Source organism: Pristis pectinata, chromosome 22, assembly GCF_009764475.1.
Source record: "Pristis pectinata isolate sPriPec2 chromosome 22, sPriPec2.1.pri, whole genome shotgun sequence".
Taxonomy (NCBI): domain Eukaryota; kingdom Metazoa; phylum Chordata; class Chondrichthyes; order Rhinopristiformes; family Pristidae; genus Pristis; species Pristis pectinata.
In genome coordinates, this window is record NC_067426.1 from 25060353 (window position 1) to 25079527 (window position 19175).

A 19175-nucleotide genomic window follows, 5' to 3' on the forward strand; every position below is an offset into this window, starting at 1 on the left:
TGAAACAGGGAGAGGCACAAGTTACTGCAAACTGCAAAAACAAAATGCTACAGATGATTTATTTCTTTACCTATCTCAGTGTCACCCTGTTTTGCCTTGGAGTATCAGCCCTTTTGAAGTTAATTACACCTCCCTTCCACCAAATCACAGAGCTTCCTTTCTGATCTTTCTTCCCTGCTTCTGTACTTAGTAAAAGTCTGGTACATCTCTGATGCTTTCCTAACCTGAGAAAAGGTCAACAAACCATAAGGTTAACTTCATTTCTTTCTCTTAGATAGTGTCTGATCTGATTAAAATTTCCAACATTGATTACAAAGTGATTAACTTCGCATAAATACGTGAAGGTACTGACAAAAAAAAGAATGGTAGCTGCTATCTGTACAGAGAAGTTTAGGTGCTATTTAAATAATCAATCATATCTACTGGATGGCTGCAAGAGATGATCATTTTTGGGTCTTAGCGTTATAGTGATACAGCACAGAAACAGGCTCTTCATCCACAGCGACCATGGCAACTGTCAAGCACCAGTTTATATTAATCTTATTTTGTTCTCCACACATTCCCATCAATCCCTTGAGATTCTAACATTCACCACCACACTAGAGACATTTAATGGTGGCCAATTAACCTGCCAAGCTGCAAAATGTGGGGGTAAGAAACAGAGGACACAAAAGAAGTCCAAGGGATCACAGGGAAAATATCCAATACACAGACAGCAACAGAGATCGGGACAGAACATGGGTCTCTGGAGCTGTGAGGAAGCAACTCTACTACCTGAGCCACTGTGCTGCACTACTTTTGTTAAATGCTTGTGGTACATCTTGTTCGTAGGCTGTATATTCTCTGTTTCTTTGGTGTCTATTAAGCTCTGACATCAAGACAATGTCATGAGCAGCAAGAGACAGCCTTGAGAAACTGATCATTTTTAATCATCTCTGTCATTATATTTTTAAAGTAAACTGCAATCCAGATCATTCCTTATAAACCATGGAGTTGGAGATGATTGTCATCATTTCATTTTGTCAAAGTGCTGAGAATGATTAGGTCTGTGCAATGAACTAAAATATTCCCATGTCCCGGTGGGTGAGTTTTACTCAATGACTTTGTGTATCTCATGATATAATTGCACCAAAGATTGTGGGGTAAATGTTTACAACATGACATTCACTGGCAAAATACATTATCCACCAGTGTCACTCAGCATTGTAAGATAAATAGTTATTTCAAATAGGTTACAGAAGTTATTTCACTTATGTATGATAAAATACCAATACCAATACATTCCAACTGCAAGCCTTTGCTAACAACCACAATTGTCTGAAAATTCCAACAGCAGTGTTCCAGTGGCTGTTTCCATAGTAACTTGTACCCAGTAACTACAAGCTAAGGTTTTGTAGCACTCATACAATGATCAGGGTATGCTCAGACCAGCAATCACAACAGGCTGGGATTTTCGATTGTAATGATGGCCAAACTGTCAGTGCTCCCCATCATTACACTGTAAAACTGACAGTGACTTCTGGCAGTTGCACCCACATGGTTAAATGAAAAATGTGGAAGCTAATGTCAGCAATACCAGCATCGTCTTTTGGAAGTGAGTGAGTGCTGTTCTTTCAGTGCTGACCATAATAACAGCATGAGTGCAGCAATTAAGCCCTCTTAACTCGGTTGCCAGTCACTTGTCACTACTATTGCAATCACTGCTTGAAAGTACTCCTCTTGTGTCACCAAAGTGTACTGGATCCAAACTCTACCATTAAAAAGGGTGTGCTTATTTACTATTTTAAATCCTCACAAAACAATAGCTGAAACTGATTGCTGCCCAGAAATTCTTGAACTTTCACATTTTGTTTAACTGAAAAAAGAGATTCATTTCATTTTTGACTTTTCCTTCCTGAATTATATAGATTCTTCAGGTCATTAAGTACAATTGCATTCAATAAATTCCACTGAGTGATCTGCTTAACATGTTAACTTGTTCTCCACAGCATTCCAGTACCTTGTATTTCTGACTATGTTGGTTTACGATTTTATTTCTGGGTAATTCACATTTCTTTTATGCTCAATGAAATGGTGATCATTTCTGGCTTTATTGCGTAATTTCTTAACTTCTGTTAAAATAAATTATACAATAGGATTAAATGATTCTCTTTCCAGCATGATAACACAATTATTTAAAAGTGCTATCTTCACTTACAGAGGCACTTCGGGAGTGATTTATCCCAGGACCCATCGCCTTGACATGTCAGCACATCTGATCCCAACAGGTAGTATCCGGCATTGCACTCATACGAGACACTGCTGCCATAACTGAACCGCTGGGCGATGTTCAATTGTACTCTGCGAATTCCATTTTCTACATGTGCAGGATCTGAACAGTTAACAACTACAAGAAAGTAAGAATATATTCAGAGTCCATACACCATCCTTCTACATATCAAAATCTTTGCAACTGATTAATAGCTAGAGTTTGTACCTTTACATGTAGGAAGTGAATTGCTCCACTGCCCGTTAGATTGGCACTGGGAGCTAATGGATCCATGCAGTAAGTAACCCGGGTTACAGGTAAACCTAACCATATCATTCAGGTTAAATTGAGTTCCGTGAGTTATTCCATTTGCTGGATTACCAGGGTGACCACATGTAATAGCTGGAAAAGGTAAACAGCATAACAGTCATTCAGTAACATATGATCATTCTACAAAACTCTAATATAGTGAAATTCAACCAGTGCAGTCAAAATTATGACAGATCTTGTTTGAAATTAACAATATATAAATACATGTATCTCAGATAAGGGGCCTAATATACACCGTAGGAAGTCTAGCCAGTCTGAATAATATTTAGGACACTCACATAGCTTCCAGAGAGATGCCTACCACAGTGACAATTTCCTGCAGGAAGCATATATTATTGATATAGTATAACTATATAAAATGCCCGTGGTTATCCCAGGCATTGATGATACTGATTCCTCTATATTCAGAAATGTAGAGAGGAGTCAATTTGCTGGGATCAGGTGAGTGAATAAACAACCAATACCCAATAATTTAACCATATCCCCTGAAATACACTGTACACAAGGTATTGAATCAGATACCAGGAAATGGTCAATTTGTAACTCACATTCTGCTGTTAGAAACTGTATTTCTGGCACAAAGTTTCACCTGATAATGCAGCATTACAAGAAATTGGGTACAATACCCAATTTTTGCACTATGAGGAATATAATTTTATAAGATAATCCTGGCAATGGACACAGTAAAATGCTCAAAGTGCACAGCATCGTAAACTCAGTATGAATTTTATGTATATCGGGCAAGAGCTAATATCATAAAACAAAACAGATTGGTTAGCACCGACAGGGAGTGAATTGTCACCATTAATTTAGTAAAAAGTGTAGACCGCCAGCTGGCAGTGAATCATCTGTTTATTCCCAATGCATTGAGTCTCATTTGTGATAGTAAACTACTTCCATGTGCCATCAATGCAAAAAAGGTTCATAGCCCAAGCTCCATCAATACATGTTCAGAATGAGTAAAAGAACTCTTAAAAACTTACCAGGATCAATGAAGCATTATTCTGCCTATTACGAAGGACTGAACTATGGCTTAAAAAAAGCAACACCATCAAACCGATTCTAGAAACCTGCATTTGACTTACCAGACATTAAAAGATTATTCAAATCCATGTGTTATCCTACTTGTTTTTCAATTTTATGTATTATTGCTCCACTGGGTATTGCGAACATAATCCATTCTGAGGAATTAAGGCCTTCAAAATCCATATAGTCCAAAACAAACTGCCAATGTTAATATTCTGTTTCAAATGGTACACGAAAATGCATCTTCAATTGTTAAAAATTTAAGCTGAAGCAAGTATGCTGTTGAATCTAATAGCATGAGTGATTCACCATACTCGAAGGATAAGAGACCAGCTGTGTCATGATGAGGAAAAACCAATTGGGAATGCCAGAGAGGAGACAAGGACAGAAGGAGAAGCAATCTTTACTTCACTGCTGCTGCAAGGGACCAAGCACTTACTCAGTGGGATTGATAGCAACCAGGCAGCAAACAATACCCATTTTCTCTCGCTCAGTTTTAGTGCATAGTGATACTAGGCGGTAAGGAGGGAGTCATAAATTTGAGGAAAAATGTACCTCTATCTTTGGGATTAAATTTTAACCGTTAAGGATTAAAATTTGTTTCACACTCATGAATAATCCCTGGTTATTTCAGTATTATGCAATTAAAGCTTCCTTGGTCATTTTGTATCACTGGTAACATTTAACCACACACATCCTGGCAAGAGTCATTCACGCAAAGCTGCAGCGACTTCTACCTTAGGGACATGGGATGTTAAAGCATTGCAGGGGATCGTGAACCAAGTTTTCCTGTGGGAAGACATGAATAGATATTCCTGGGACAACATCGCCTTGCCTGCACACTGCTGAACTGGAAGACCCAAAGTGTTGCTCAAAGCCCAAACAAACAACTTATCCTCCCTGATTCAAATGCAAGCATCAAGAACTTCCTCCCCGATCATTACACCATGCACTGACTACCGGCCCCTCCCAGTCTCCCACCTGACACCACACCCCATGCTGGTCCCCTGCAGTATGTGACTATTGTCCCCCCAGCCTACCAATCGCTGGTCCTCTCCAATACCTCTTCTGCCAAACCCAAATCATGTTACTCCCCAAACAACACATGCAGCAACATATGGACTTCACAATCTGTCTTCCAATAAATACTGAACTTCAATGTCTCACCGACACTCTCTGATGAGATTGGGTGAATGACCAACAATCACCTAAGTCCAGTTTCAGGAAAAGAACTGGCAGTTTATTTTTGGCCACAGACATAAGCAATATGCAACATGTTGTGCCCAAAGTCCAACAGAAATTTTCTTTGAAGGGGTAATGCCCAAAATGTTCATTGATGCTTATGTTAAAGAGAGAACTGGAAACCCTTGGGATGAGTGATCACCAGAAGGCTAATCTTGTAGGCAGAAGTACCAAGTCTCCAGGGGCATATTTATCCATCTACCAAATCTTAAACAATGATTTCATTTGCTAACCATCACCCTACCCATTGACCATTTTATGAGAAAACATTTTTGGTTAACCAAGAATTGAAAACAGGCACCAAATGAAGTGAGTAAAAAATATTTGACATATATTGTCTGGAATTATAGCAAATAAACCATAACCTTCACCAGAGTCATTTTCTCTCCTTCATTGATAACTAAGTCAAGCAATACTTACGCACGCATACAGGTGATCTGCCTGACCACTTGTGATCCTGCTGGCAAATTCGAACTGAAGTTCCAATCAGGCGAAAGCCTGGGTTGCACTGGTACACCACTGTCCCACGGTAGCTGAAATTCTCTCCAATTATCTGACCATTGACAATGGACTTGGGCATCCCACAGTGACCAGCTAAAACCAAAGAAGCTTCATTCAGTAAGATTTATGGCTCGATTGATTTCAACTTCAGGGAAGAATTCAGAAAGGACAAGAAATAGTAACTGTTCTTAAACCCATTTAAATGAAGGGATTTTATATTCTTTTGAGTATGTTAGTTATTATCAGTACATTCAAGATGTGATGTTATAATTTTGTGATGTATTGACTCAGGTCAGTTAATTTAGCAACTAGCCATTAAAATTATAGCATTGGTCAAGCTGGTACAGTTAGGGAACAAAATTAACCCCAAGTATTGTACCAAAGCACACACACAATATGAATTCAGTGAAATAACAGCAAGAAGCTTCCAAAGCTATTGATGGCAACTCATCAGCTTGATCTTGGAACTAGTTGCATTCGCCTATTATGTAAAGCAAAATTGCAAGAGCAGGTATTAAGCTGTGTTTCAGTGGTATTTACTTAAAATTTTGAGAGACTAAAATTAAACTTGATATAAATAAATAGGACAACACAACTTTATAGCACACAGCTTGCAGAATTTTTCATGCGCCAAACATTTATATACAGATCTCCAAATACTGACCAAGACAATTTACTTCCATTCCACTCCACAGCCCGTTGGCTTGGCATTCCCGTACCCGGGATCCTACCATCGTGTATCCAGTGTTACAGGAAAAGATGGCTGTTGCCGCATACGTAGTTAATGTCCCAATCTTATTACCATGTGCTGGAAATCCTAGTTCTCCACATGAGATTACTGTAAAGTTACAAGATTAAATGATTAGTTTTAACAATTCTTGGACTCACAGAGTCATGCAGCACAGAAACAGGTTCTCTGGCCCACAACATCCACACTGAACATCAAGCATTGATTTATACCAATCCCACAGTAATCTCATTTAATTCACCCGCATTCCAGCACTCACCTACACACCAGGGACAATTTACGATGGCCAATTAACCTTCCAACCCACACATCTTTGGAATATGGGAGGAAATCAGAGCACCTGAAGGAACCCACATGATCATAGGGAAAATAGGTCAACTCCACATAGATAGTACCTGAGCTCAGGATTGAACCCCGTCGATGGGGACATGAGGGCCGTAGTTCAACCAGCTGCCCCACACATGCCATCAATTGACCATGTACAATCCATCCCTACATTTCCATTTGTTCTCTTCTTCCCTCCATTTACTCTGCATCTTAAAACCTGCCTTTCTGATGAAAGACTCTCAAGCACAGACACTACATATTTCTCTGGCAGCAGGTGCTGCCCAGTTAGCTATGGATTTCCAGCTTTTCTCTTTTAATGATGGATGAATAGGTCTCAGTGGTGGTTCGAGCAAAAGCATGAACATTTTGGATGAGGTCAGTTTTACAGAAGACAGAAACCGGAGGTCAGCCAAGGGTGATTGTGCCAGTCAAGTCCAGAGATAAATTACAAATGAGATGATATTTAAATTTATACATGGGGGTAATTTTTCATGTCAGCAATCCAGCTAGTAACATGGCAGAGAAGATCAGCGATCCAACCTTCATCCCATTAATTTCTAGAGGATTGAACAGTGAACAAGAGTGATTATCATCCAAACAGCAAAGATGCAAACCAGCTCTGAGGTAATGTGATATGTACGGATACTCGAAAGGAAACATGGGTTGGCCTCGGTACCTATGGAATTTACAAACCTGAGATCAAAAGGCAGGGTTTTTTTTCAGTAAATGTCAACTGTCTGCACCATCTCTGATAATAATGCATGACTTGTTTCAAATAACAATACACTATCCAGCACAGAGATGCCTTATTTCTCCTGCTATTTAACACATCAAACAATTGATTATTTTAAATCCTAACAAATGTGTAAAATAGTTCAGGAATTTCAAAACATTTTGAAGGTTGTTATAAATTAACTGGATTCATCTTCATCCCCGATAACATATTGTTTTCTCTATGAGTAGTATAGCAGATCATAAATCGTGGCTTGGGAGTTTCTAACTGTTAAAGCAATTAAATTTAATTTTAAAAATTCTCTCTCTTTTTAATCTTTGTTGAAACCTCCACTGAAATATTTTTCTCATATTATTCTCTGATTTACTTATGACAGAGGAGGCAGCCATTTGGCCCATCAAGTCTATGCTGGCTCTCCAGAGTGTTCAATCTGTTTAGTTATTCCCTGCAATCGATTATCTCTCACATGCCATTTGACTTCACCCCCATTCTCCTACCACCTACCTGCCTACAGTTGCGGTAGTTATGGTAACTAATTAACCTACCAACCCGCACATCTATGGAGCATGGGAGTAAACTGGACACTTGGGGGAAACAAATGCGGACGCAGGGGAAAAATCCAAACCCCACATAGATGGCATTGGAGACCAGGATTGAACCTGGATCAGTGGAGGTGTGACGCAGCACCGCTACCTGCTTCACCACTGTGCAGTCTGAAGAAGATATACAATTGACATGATGATGGAATTAGATGAGGGAGGCTTCTGAGACTGACCTTGCAAGAGAACTAGGTCAATATGAGTAGGGGTATGGTCAATAAGCAAAGCTGCAAATAACCAAATCAATATGCTCCCTTGCATAGTCAGCATCAGTCACTCCTCCTCAAACAGAGTGTCCTCTAATGTGATCAACGGTCAATATTTGGAAAAAAAACAATAAAAGATCAACAGTAAATGAAAGGACTTCATAAATCAACTGAAGTCAATAGCGCCAAATTGTTGTTTTTAAATGTTATGAATTATAGAGTCACAGAGAGATACAGCATTGAAACAGGTCCTTTGGCTCATCAAACCTACACCATCAACCATGCATTTTATACTATCCCTACATTAATTCTATTTCTTTATTCTCTTCACATTCTCTTCAACTCCCCCCCCCCCCACCAGATTCTACCACTCACCTTACATAATAGGGGCAATTGACAGTGACCAATTAACCTACCAAACCAGAATCAGATTTATTATCACTGACTTAGATGACATGAATTTTATTGTTTTGTGGCAGCAATACAGTGTAAAGACATAAAGTTACCATAAATTACAAAAATAAATAAATAGTGCAAAAAAAAGGAAAAATGAGGTAGTGTTCATGGGTTTATGCACTGTTCAGAAATCTATAGCAGAGGGGAAGAAGCTGCTTCTGAATTGTTGAGTGTGGGTCTTCAGGCTCCTCCACCTCCTCCCTGATGGTAGTAATGAGAAGAGGGCATATCCCGGATGGTGAGGGTCCTTTGCGATGGATGCCACCTTCTTGAGGCACTACCTCTTGAAGATGTCCTCGATGGCGGGGAGGGTTGTTCCCATGATGGAGCTGGCTGAGTCTGCAGCCCCTTGTGATTCTGTGCATTGGAGCCTCTATACCAGGCTGTGATGCAACCATTCAGAATGCTCTCCACTGTACATCTATAGAAATTTGTAAGAGTCTTCGGTGACATATCGAATCTCCTCAAGCTCCTAATGAAGTAGAGCTGCTGGCATGCCTTCTTTGTGATTGTATGTGTTGGGCACAGGATAGATCCTCCAAGATGTTGACACCCAGGAACTTGAAGCTGCTCACCCTTTCCACCACTGACTCCTCAATCAGGACTGATGTGTGTTCTCCCAACTTCCCCTTCCTGAAGTCCACAATCGGTTCCTTTGTCTTGCTGGCGTTGAGTGCAAGGTTGTTATTGTGACACCACTCATCCAGCCGATCTATCTCACTCCTATGTGTCTCTTTGTCACCACCCGAGATTTTATCAACAACAGTGGTGTCACCGGTGAATTTATAGATAGCATTTGAGCTGTGCTTAGCCACACAGTCGTGAGTGTAGAGAGAGCAGAGCAGTGGGCTAAGCATGCATCCTTGAGGTATGCCTGTGTCAGCAAGGTGGAGATGTTATTACTGATTCGCACTGACTGTGGTCTCCTGATAACGAAGTTGAGGATCCAGTTGCAAAGCAAGGTACAGAGGCCCAGGCTTTGAACTTGGTGGTTGTCTTTGGAGTGTAGGAAGAAACCAGAGCACCTGGAGGAAACCTTCGTGGTCACAGGGATAACATACAAGTTCCATGAAGACAGCATCCGAGCTCAGGGTTGAACCCGGCACTGTGAGGCAGCAGCTCAACAAGTGGTTCCACTGCTGCCCTGATAGAATTTCATCAGTCTGTCGTAGAAGTAACAAACAGCGTTCCACAGGCTTTGCTGCCCATGAAATATTCAATTGGTATCTGTAGAACAGAATCCTGTTTAACCTCTTGCACGTTCTTTGCTGGTCTACAGAAATCTTTAGCCACCACTGCACACCACCATCCATGAACAAGTCTCCAGTTCTGGGGACTATTCCTGGCCTTTTGATCTGGGGCAGTGCCCTACTGGGCAGTAGATGGAATAATAAAGGAGGAATAAAGTCATCGGGGTATCCATTTTGCTGTTACTTCTGAGTTTCTAAGTTGCAGACATGCACTCTGCTTCCTCTCAATGAGTATTAGGGCTCCTGTCCACGTCCCTGTGGGATGGCTGAATTGATCTCAGAGGATACTGACACACACTTTGCATAATGTGTTACTGAAGGCAGAAACCTGGCTGTCTTTCCTCTTCCTAACCCCCGAGTGTTGAGGTGAGATCACTATTGCACACACTATAGACTAAAAGTCAGTCCATCTGTCCTGAGCAACCCAACACCCAGGCAAATAAAGTTATGAACTTGAATCCACAGGAACCCAAAATAAAATTTCAGACATAGCTCAAAATACTTAACTGGTCAGTTAAAAAAATATTAACAGATGTTTAAAGCATTTCCTATCAATAAACACACTGGTGAACAGCAGAGAGCAAGCCCATGCTCACAGCAGGATGGTTAAGTTGTTTTGAGTTTATTAAATTACATGATTAACTTGCAAACACCCCTTTATACTTACTTTTACAGCTGGGCTTCTGTTGTCCGACACTCCAAGTCCCATTAGCCTGACAGTTGATGACCCTCAATCCTTGCAGATAATATCCTAGGTCACAAGTGATAATCACTTGAGCTCCATATTGATTTGGATTTCCATTTAGCAGCTTCCAGTTCCCATGCTCTACATGGATACTATTAACTTCAGGGCATGTCACGGCTGTAAGAATGCACATTGAACAGCAATCAATAGCAGATTATTATTTCTTTACCTACTGAGTTGCAATTTTCTGATTGGTTATCATTTTGATCAATCAAGGATTAGAATTAACCTTGTTTTACATTCCTAAATTCAATTACAATATTTTGCAATGATGTACAATAAGTGAAAGGAATATTGCAACTCATTGATCTGTCTTTCTTTTTATTTAAAAAAAATTGAACCATGACCACTTGACTTGCATTGTTTCTTCAGATCATTTCAAGAACAATCCATACCTCTTCTTTTTATTTTCTAACTATACTAGACAAGGTTAAATAAAATTGAGTTTGGTTAAGGCAAATAAAATGTCTGTTCGTAAAATGAGAAAAGTGTATGAAGCAACATTCCATCATTTATCCTTGCATTTATACACATGGCCTGATGTTTAGTACCAGTTTTGTTTTCTTGCAAAATGATGCAACAATTTTGCATTTTCTTAGTAAGTATTTAGGACCGCGCACTATTTTCTGATTATCAGTTCTCGTATCTGCATTAAAACATAAGAAATAGGAGCAGGAGTAGGCCAATCAGCCCTTAGAGACTGCTGTTCATCAAAATCAGGACCGACCTTCAAGCTCAAGTGGCCATTTTCCATCGCTATCCCCATTTTCCTTGATTATCTTAAAGCCCAGAAATCTACTGAATTAACTCAATGACACACCCTTCCAGGGTTGAAAATTCCAAAGGTTCACTACCCACTGAGTAAAGAAAGCTCTCTCAGTGCTAAGCAGTCCTAGCCCTTATTCTGAAACAATGATCATAATCCTCGTCCTTAGCCAGAGGAAACATCCTCCCTGCATCAAATCTGTAAAGCTGAATGTTGACTTTCAGTACACTTGGGTTCCTTTGAACATCAGCTATGCTCAATGTCTCATTTTTTAATAAATGCTCCATTTTTCTGTTACAGTCACTGAAGTGGATGAGCTCACATTTTTCCACATTATTTATTCTTGCCCACACACTCAGCTTGTCCATATCTCCTTTAAGCCTTTTTACATTCTCCTCCCGATCCTTCCTAGTTTAGCATCATCAACAAACTTATGATGCCTTCAGCCAAATCATTGATATGGATTGTAAATAGGTGGGGGACCAACCACCAATCCCTGCAGTGCTCCATCTGCTACAGCCAGCCAACATGAGGATAATCCATTTATTTCCACTCTTTGCTTTCTGTCCAATAACCAATTCTCCATCCATTTCAATGTGTTTTCCCCAATTCCACAGTCTAACTTTGATGACTAACCTCCTGTGCAGAACCTCATCAACACCTTCTGAAAATCTTAATATATAACATCCACTGCACTACTTCACAAAACAAGATCCAAAATAGTCCTTTCCCTATTGGTTCTTCATCCTATCGACTGAAAAATATCATCTCACACACATTGCACCTTATTACAGCAAATTTGATTTGTCCACTCTATATGTAGGTTCAAGTCACACATGATTATTGTGTTACACCTGTTACATGCCTTACTAATTTCCTGATTTATACCATATGCATTATTACAATTACAATTGGATGGCCTATAAGTAACTCACACTACTGTTTTCTACTTTTACTATTTCTTAGCTCAACCCAAATTGATTTTAGTTCTACATCATTGTCTGTCAAGCCAAGATTATTTCTTACCACTGCACTGATCTGCTCCCTTCTATATAGTGCTACACCAATCCCCTTTCCTTTTTGAAAATAAAAAAAAGAAAGAAGATGCTGAACATCTGAAATATAAAAAAAAATCAGAAAACACTCATTGGATCAGGCAGCATCTGTGGAAAAAGAAACAGTTTATGTTTCAGGTCCTAGACCCTTTATTAGAAAGGAGAAAGAGAAAAGCAAGTTAGTATAGTTAGCAGAAAAGGTTGGGGAAGGGGATGAGTGGAATTAAGGGAATATCTCTGATAGGGTGAGATCAGATGACTTGATGTGGCTGTTATCAGATTAAGCTTCTTTATCTGTGTAATGTGTTACTATTGGTGAGGCTGTGGGACATGCCCAGCAGGCCAGACTGTATAAAAACAAAAGGCAAAAAGAAAAACTGGGTCAAAATGATGGAATGCACAAATGGCCATTTCTGATTCATATAGAAAGAAAGAGTAGTTGTCTAAATTTGAAGAATTCAATATTGAATCCTGCAGGTACAGTATGTCCAGATGGAAAATGAAATATTGTTCCTCAAGCTTGCTTTGGGCCTTGTGTAACAGTGCAGGAGGCCACAGATGGAAGGATCAGGGTGGGAGTGGAATGATGAATTACAGTGACAGGCAACTGGAAGCTGAAGGTCACCCTTGCAGAGTGAACACTCTGCAGAGTGAACACTCCATCTGCATTTGGTTTCTTCAATGTAAAGGCCAAATTGGGAACATCAAATTCAGGACATTGGATTGAAAGAAGTGCGGGTCAATCCTTTTTTTGTCTGTCTTCCTAAGTAGCAAATACCCTGGAATATTTAGTTCCTAGCTTTGGTCATCTTACTATCATGTTTCCATGAGAGCAATAGTATCATACCCATTTACTTCTATTTGTACCATATACTGTGCTATATAATGCAACTGTTGTAAGTATTCCAATACAGCACTTTTAGTGTTGTCATTTTAACATTTTTCTGTGCATTGACCCACTTTGCTGCTTCACCTTGTTTTCACTGTCCATTTATTTTGCTTTCTACCTTTCTGACTTCACCTTCCTGCTTTGTTTCTCCCCACTTTCCCTGTTAAGCTCACTTAAACCCTCTCCAATAACACGAGCAAACCCTTTTGCAAGGATATTGGTCCCAACTCTGCTGACTTGCCACCTGCCCAATTTATTCAGATCCTTACTGCCCCTGAAATGGTTCCAATGCCTTAGAAATCTAAAGCTCACTCTTCTGCATCATCTTTCCAGCTGGTCTATCTGCAAAACACTTGTCCAGAAGTTTCTTGGAATTCAATGACACTTATTTCTTTATTTCACATACATTGAAGGCCTTTGTGGGCTGGTGTGATGAATAAAATCTTTTTATCTCTACCATTTGAATATTGTTCCAAACCCCATAAATAGCAGAATGAAGACCTTTTCTTGCTTTCAGAACTCGGATATGACTGGGCAGACTCAGTTCAGCTCCTGGTAAGGTCAAACCCACAGTAGATCTCTGGTCATAACTCAGAAATTAGCTGATTTTTGATGGATTCACAAGGATATGCTTTGAAAGATGGAAATTTGAAGCAAAGATTTTATATTCTGTTGTGGCCAAGACATCTGGCATAGAAGAGCAAAGTTTTGTGATGTATGCTGCACCTATCAAGGAGTGATTGATGAAGACACGAGTGGAGCAAATGGTTCCATTCTGAGCATTGTCATCATTCACCTTGATAAAACTCACCAAAACATATCAACTTGAGACAAAATGATGAGATATTCTTGAACTAACCCAGTGAATAAAGGACACTTTGCTGATGTGCTGGGTTGATAAAAGATATGGTGATTATAAGGAAACATTTATGCAAAACTCTTGGTGAAAAACGGCTGCCGCAAGAACATGTTTCATTGTTTAATGGTTATTTTCCTGGATTTATTAATTGACTGGAGCCGCTCTGTATTTATCGATTCAAAATAAATTCATTCACAATACCTTCTATTGACATTTCCTTTAATCAACAATTAGACTATCCCTTAATCTTTGAAATGCAAGTCAAGTCCATGCCACACGTCCTCATTAATCAACTGCTTCAGCTCTGGCATTCTTCTGTTGAATTTGCATTCCAAGTTTCAATAAATCCTTCCTGAGGTGTGGAGCTAAGAATTGAACACAGGGCCTAACTAGAAATCTACATAACTGTAAAATATCCATACCATTGCATCTAGCCCCTTGGATGTGAAAGTCAACATTCTATTGGCCAACTTATTTATTTTACATACAATGCTGAAGGAGACCATTTGGCCCATCGGATCTACGGCACTCTCAGAGGAGCAATCCGGTTAGCCTCATACCCCATCTCTTTTCTCTACGTTATTGTAGTGAGTGAACTTGGAGCCCCAAACCTCAACACTCCTTCAATTTCACCAGCATAATAATTCATTTTTCCATCTTTGTTAGTTTAGGTTCACTAGTTGGGCATTGGGCATCTTGAAGAAATGTTGAGTGGTAACACCTGTGGAAGCATCATCTTTCTGAGCAACAAACAATCTGCTGGAGGAACTCAGTGGGTCAAGCAGCATCGGTGTGCAGATCCTGATGCAGAGTTTTGATCCAAAATGTCAACAATTCCATCCCTCCTCCCCCGCCCCCCCCACCCCCCACTTAGATTCCAGCATCTTCAATCTCTTGTGTCCCTAAGGAATTCCTATTGTAATATCCTGGGGCAGGAATGATTGACCTCCAACAACCAGAACCATTTTACCTTGTCATCAGCTTTGTGTCATCAGGAAGAAAGACATACAGGAAAAAAGGCAGAAAAATCCTGAAAATATACTGCATAATGAACTGAAATCCCAACTAGCTGAATTTCTGAGCCTCTGCAATGCCCACCAACCTGTTTTTCTCCTTTTATGTAGTGACTCCTTATCCTAGGCAATGAAACATAACTTGCATTAGTACACTCACCCACACAGAGTGGAGGCTTGTCATTATTGCTCCATTTTCCATTTTCCTGGCAGACAGCTGTTGACAGTTCACCAGACTGCAGTCTGTAGCCTTCATTGCACTGATAGATGGCTCTGGTTCCGAGAGTATACTCTCTCCCAAAGACCGTTCCGTTTGCTGGAACTTTTGGGACGCCACAAGAAATGGCTGAAAATGAACATCTGTCAGCTTTATCTGAGATACAGTGTGCACCAGCATTAACAGCTTCCCTAATATTTACACTACTGCTGCAATATAAATAGAAACACAATTATAACATTGTGCGGGGGTAGACCACATTGCTGATCTAATGTGTTGCCTCATCCAGTGGAAGAAACAGATATTTACTATTTTACACAAGTTGAAGACTCAATCTGATATGATGGGTGGAGGTGTAGGATTAAAGTAAGGCGCTTAGAGAGAGAAAAAGCCTGTGCAATGAATAATTGGGACTTGGATATGACTGGCTGTCAGTGACACTTGGCATGAAAGTCACTAAAATCTGATTACAACAAGCATCACAGAATAGAAAAGCACAGGGAAAAAAATCATTCTAATCCACCTGAGCTCAATGTACCACAAATCTGCAACGTTTATATTTTAAAGAACGAGTAATATAAAACATAAAAATGTACAACATTGAGAATTCATTGGTTAACAACGTGCTGAAAATAATTTTGAATGAAATGCCTCAATTTCCACTTGGATAATTGCATAATCTGAGTTGAATCAACAGAGCACAGGTAAGTGGTGGCCATAACTACTTTATGCTCATTCATTCGTCAGTCTTTTCTGTGAATCCACAGTCCCTTGACCAGAAACATTTCCTGTCCATAAAACTGGTCTCATGCCAGTTTCAGAAAATCAAATTTTCACCAGTTGCACATATTTAGGGGAATTCATCACAATGCACCCAGGAATTCTGTCACCACACAGTTCAAGTTTCCATCACCTCACCAGCAGTCAATTGTAGCAATTGACCAGCTCTGCTGTAAATATTAGTTAATTATTACTAATTAATAAGTGAGCCTTACGTCTGTGGTGGGTAAGCTGTTAGAAAGGATTCTAAGGGATAGGATCTATGAACACCTGGAGAATAATGGACTGATTAGGGACAGCAGCATGGATTTGTGAAGGGAAGATCTTGCCTCACAAGCCTGATAGAGTTCTTTGAGGAGGTGACGAGGAAGATTGATGAGGGTAGTGTGGTGGATGTGGTCCATATGGATTTTAGTAAGGTGTTTGATGAGGTACCTCATGGTAGGCTTCTTCAGAAGGTCAGAGGCCAAGGGATCCAGGGAAGCTTGGCTGTGTGGATTAGGAATTGGCTTGCCTGTAGAAAGCAGAGGGTTGTGGTGGAAGGAGTGCCTTCGGATTGGAGGGCAGTGACTAGTGGTGTCCCGCAGGGATCGGTTCTGGGACCTCTACTTTTTGTGATATTTATAGATGACTTAGATGAGGGGGTGGAAGGCTGGGTTAGTAAGTTTGCGGACGACACAAAGATCGGCGGTGTTGTGGATAGTGTGGAGGGCTGTCAGAACTTACAGAGGGATATTGATAGGATGCAGTGCTGGGCTGACAAGTGGCAGATGGAGTTCAATCCGGAGAAGTGTGAGGTGGTACACTTTGGAAGGACAAACTCCAGGGCAGAGTACAGGGTAAATGGCAAGGTACTTGGCAGTGTAGAGGAGCAGAGGCATCTGGGGGTTCATATTCACAGTTCACTGAAAGTTGCCTCATAGGTGGATAGAGCAGTTAAGAAGGCCTATGGGATGTTAGCTTTCATAAATCGTGGGATTGAGTTTAAGAGCCGTGAAGTGATGATGCAGCTTTACAAAACTCTAGTTAGACCACACTTAGAGTACTGTGTTCAGTTTTGGTTGCCGCATTATAGGAAGGATGTGGAGGCGTTGGAGATGGTGCAGAGGAGATTTACCAGGATGCTGCCTGGATTAGAGCGTATGGAATATGAGGAGAGGCTTAAGGTACTAGGGCTTTATTCACTGGAAAGGAGGGGGATGAGGGGAGACATGATAGAGGTATATAAAATATCAAGAGGAATAGATAGAGTAGACAGCCAGTGCCTCCTTTCCAGGGCACCAATGCTCAAGACGAGAGGGCATGGCTTTAAGGTTATGGGTGGGAGGTTCAGGGGGATATCAGGGGGAGGTTTTTCACCCAGAGAGTGGTTGGTGCATGGAATGCACTACCTGGGGTGGTGGTGGAGGCAGATACATTGGACAGGTTCAAGAGTTTGTTGGATAGGCACATGGAGGAATGTGAGATAGAGGGATATGCGGGAGGAAAGGTTTAGATAGTGTGAGGGTGGTTTGATGGACGGCACAACATGGTGGGCTGAAGGGCCTGTTTTGTGCTGTATGATTCTACGGTTCTATGGTTAATTAGTTAATTATTATTAATTATCTGCAATAATTAATTCAAAAGGGCTGGAGCATTAACTCAGTCTGATGTCCAGAGTGATATAAATCAGTTAGTGCTTAAAGTTTGAAGGTTTTCAGGATAGAGAGGTAAGTGCTTATAGTTTCCAACCTCACCATAAGGATAAACTGCCTTCACCTTTGTTTTTGTACTGTGCCACTCTAGTATTTTGAGGCTCCTTTAGTCTCATCAAAGTCAGGAACCAATTACGATCAAGTACAGGGACTGCGCAGGTTATGGATGACCTGACTTATCTGACTCTACGTAAATTCTCCCATACATTTTTAAAGAAGCCTAGTAAATAGTATTAAAATGTCTTGTGGTATTCATCAACAACTGGATACAGTATATGTTCCATTAGTTTAACCACGAGTAGTGTTAGGGTGAAGATATTTGATGAATCAAAAGAATTATCGGAAGTGTATGCAGACCAATGGGAAATTGTTCGTTTCTGACTTAAGGTAAAAACAGCTTCTGGACAATTCTCAGGAACTTTCAGGGACAGCCTGTATGCTGCTTAATTGTGCTGATAATTAGAAGAGTTTACATTGGAAGAGTTTGCTGCAGAGCTTGTACAGAAACTGGGCCTGATTTCAGCATTCAATATACTTTGGACTTACTTCACTGATTACACCCCAAGTGGAAATTCTTGCCTACTGTGTTTTGGGGCAATTTTCCAACATTTTGCTTTGGATTGAGGACCTGGCAAATGCCAAGTTCAGATCAAGCTGGAGTTTTCTTTTATGATTACAATTGTTAAAATCAATTCCACAAGAGAGTATTGAAATATCTGTGCATGGCAGATAAAAATCTTCTTACCTTGACAAAGAGGAGGAATGGTATTCCAATTGTAAAAACCTTGGGGGAACCTGGTGCATGTTGCAGTACCTTGTCCAATCAATCGATAGCCTGAATCACAGCTGAATCGCACTGTGCTGCCAGGTAGCCCTCCTGTATGTGTGTGAACTGTGCCATGCCTTGGGGGACTTGGTGGGCTGCAGTAAGGAGCTAATGACAAAAAAATTTTTTACAAACATGTTGAAGTAAGCTTTTGCCATTACTGAACTCTTGAAACAACCAGGAGGAGAAAATGAGTCTGCTTCATGCACTTTTCATTAATTAATTTGCATTATTTGATCTCTTATCTTTTTCACTAAATCAGGGATTTAGAAGTCTTTTGCAGAGCAAAATGGTATGTTTGTTTGAATGCCTCATTGTGGCAAGCACAGACCCATAACACTCACCATGGCAACATTGCCCCTTTTCAGGCAAAGCTGCTATATCTGACAACTTGTTCATCATTTTTCAGTCACTTTCAAAAATCAATAAACCAGTTACTGTTTCTGCACTGAATTTTTTTTTGCAATAATCAGCATCACTGAACTACAATAATGCAATTAAATCACACTGAGAATACTGAGGTAATTACTTTCACTCTGTACAGTCATAGGTAAATCAAGCAGAAACTGTGCGTGTCCCAGGGAAAAGAATTGCGTTTGGAAGGAAAATTGATTTTTATCCAATTAAAATTCAATTACTAGTGCAGCATTATATACATTAACAAT

The 19175-nt window shown here is 40.2% G+C and overlaps 1 protein-coding gene across 1 annotated transcript in view; it reads right to left on the minus strand.

The window, feature by feature from the left end:
• Positions 1–19175, minus strand: part of LOC127581617 (CUB and sushi domain-containing protein 1-like) — a 1418367-nt gene that overhangs the window by 84359 nt on the left and 1314833 nt on the right. The window contains 7 exon segments of the mRNA XM_052036133.1: positions 2198–2386; positions 2477–2650; positions 5267–5440; positions 6012–6185; positions 10334–10528; positions 15154–15339; positions 18430–18618. Of these exon segments, the coding sequence (XP_051892093.1) occupies positions 2198–2386; positions 2477–2650; positions 5267–5440; positions 6012–6185; positions 10334–10528; positions 15154–15339; positions 18430–18618 (1281 nt within the window).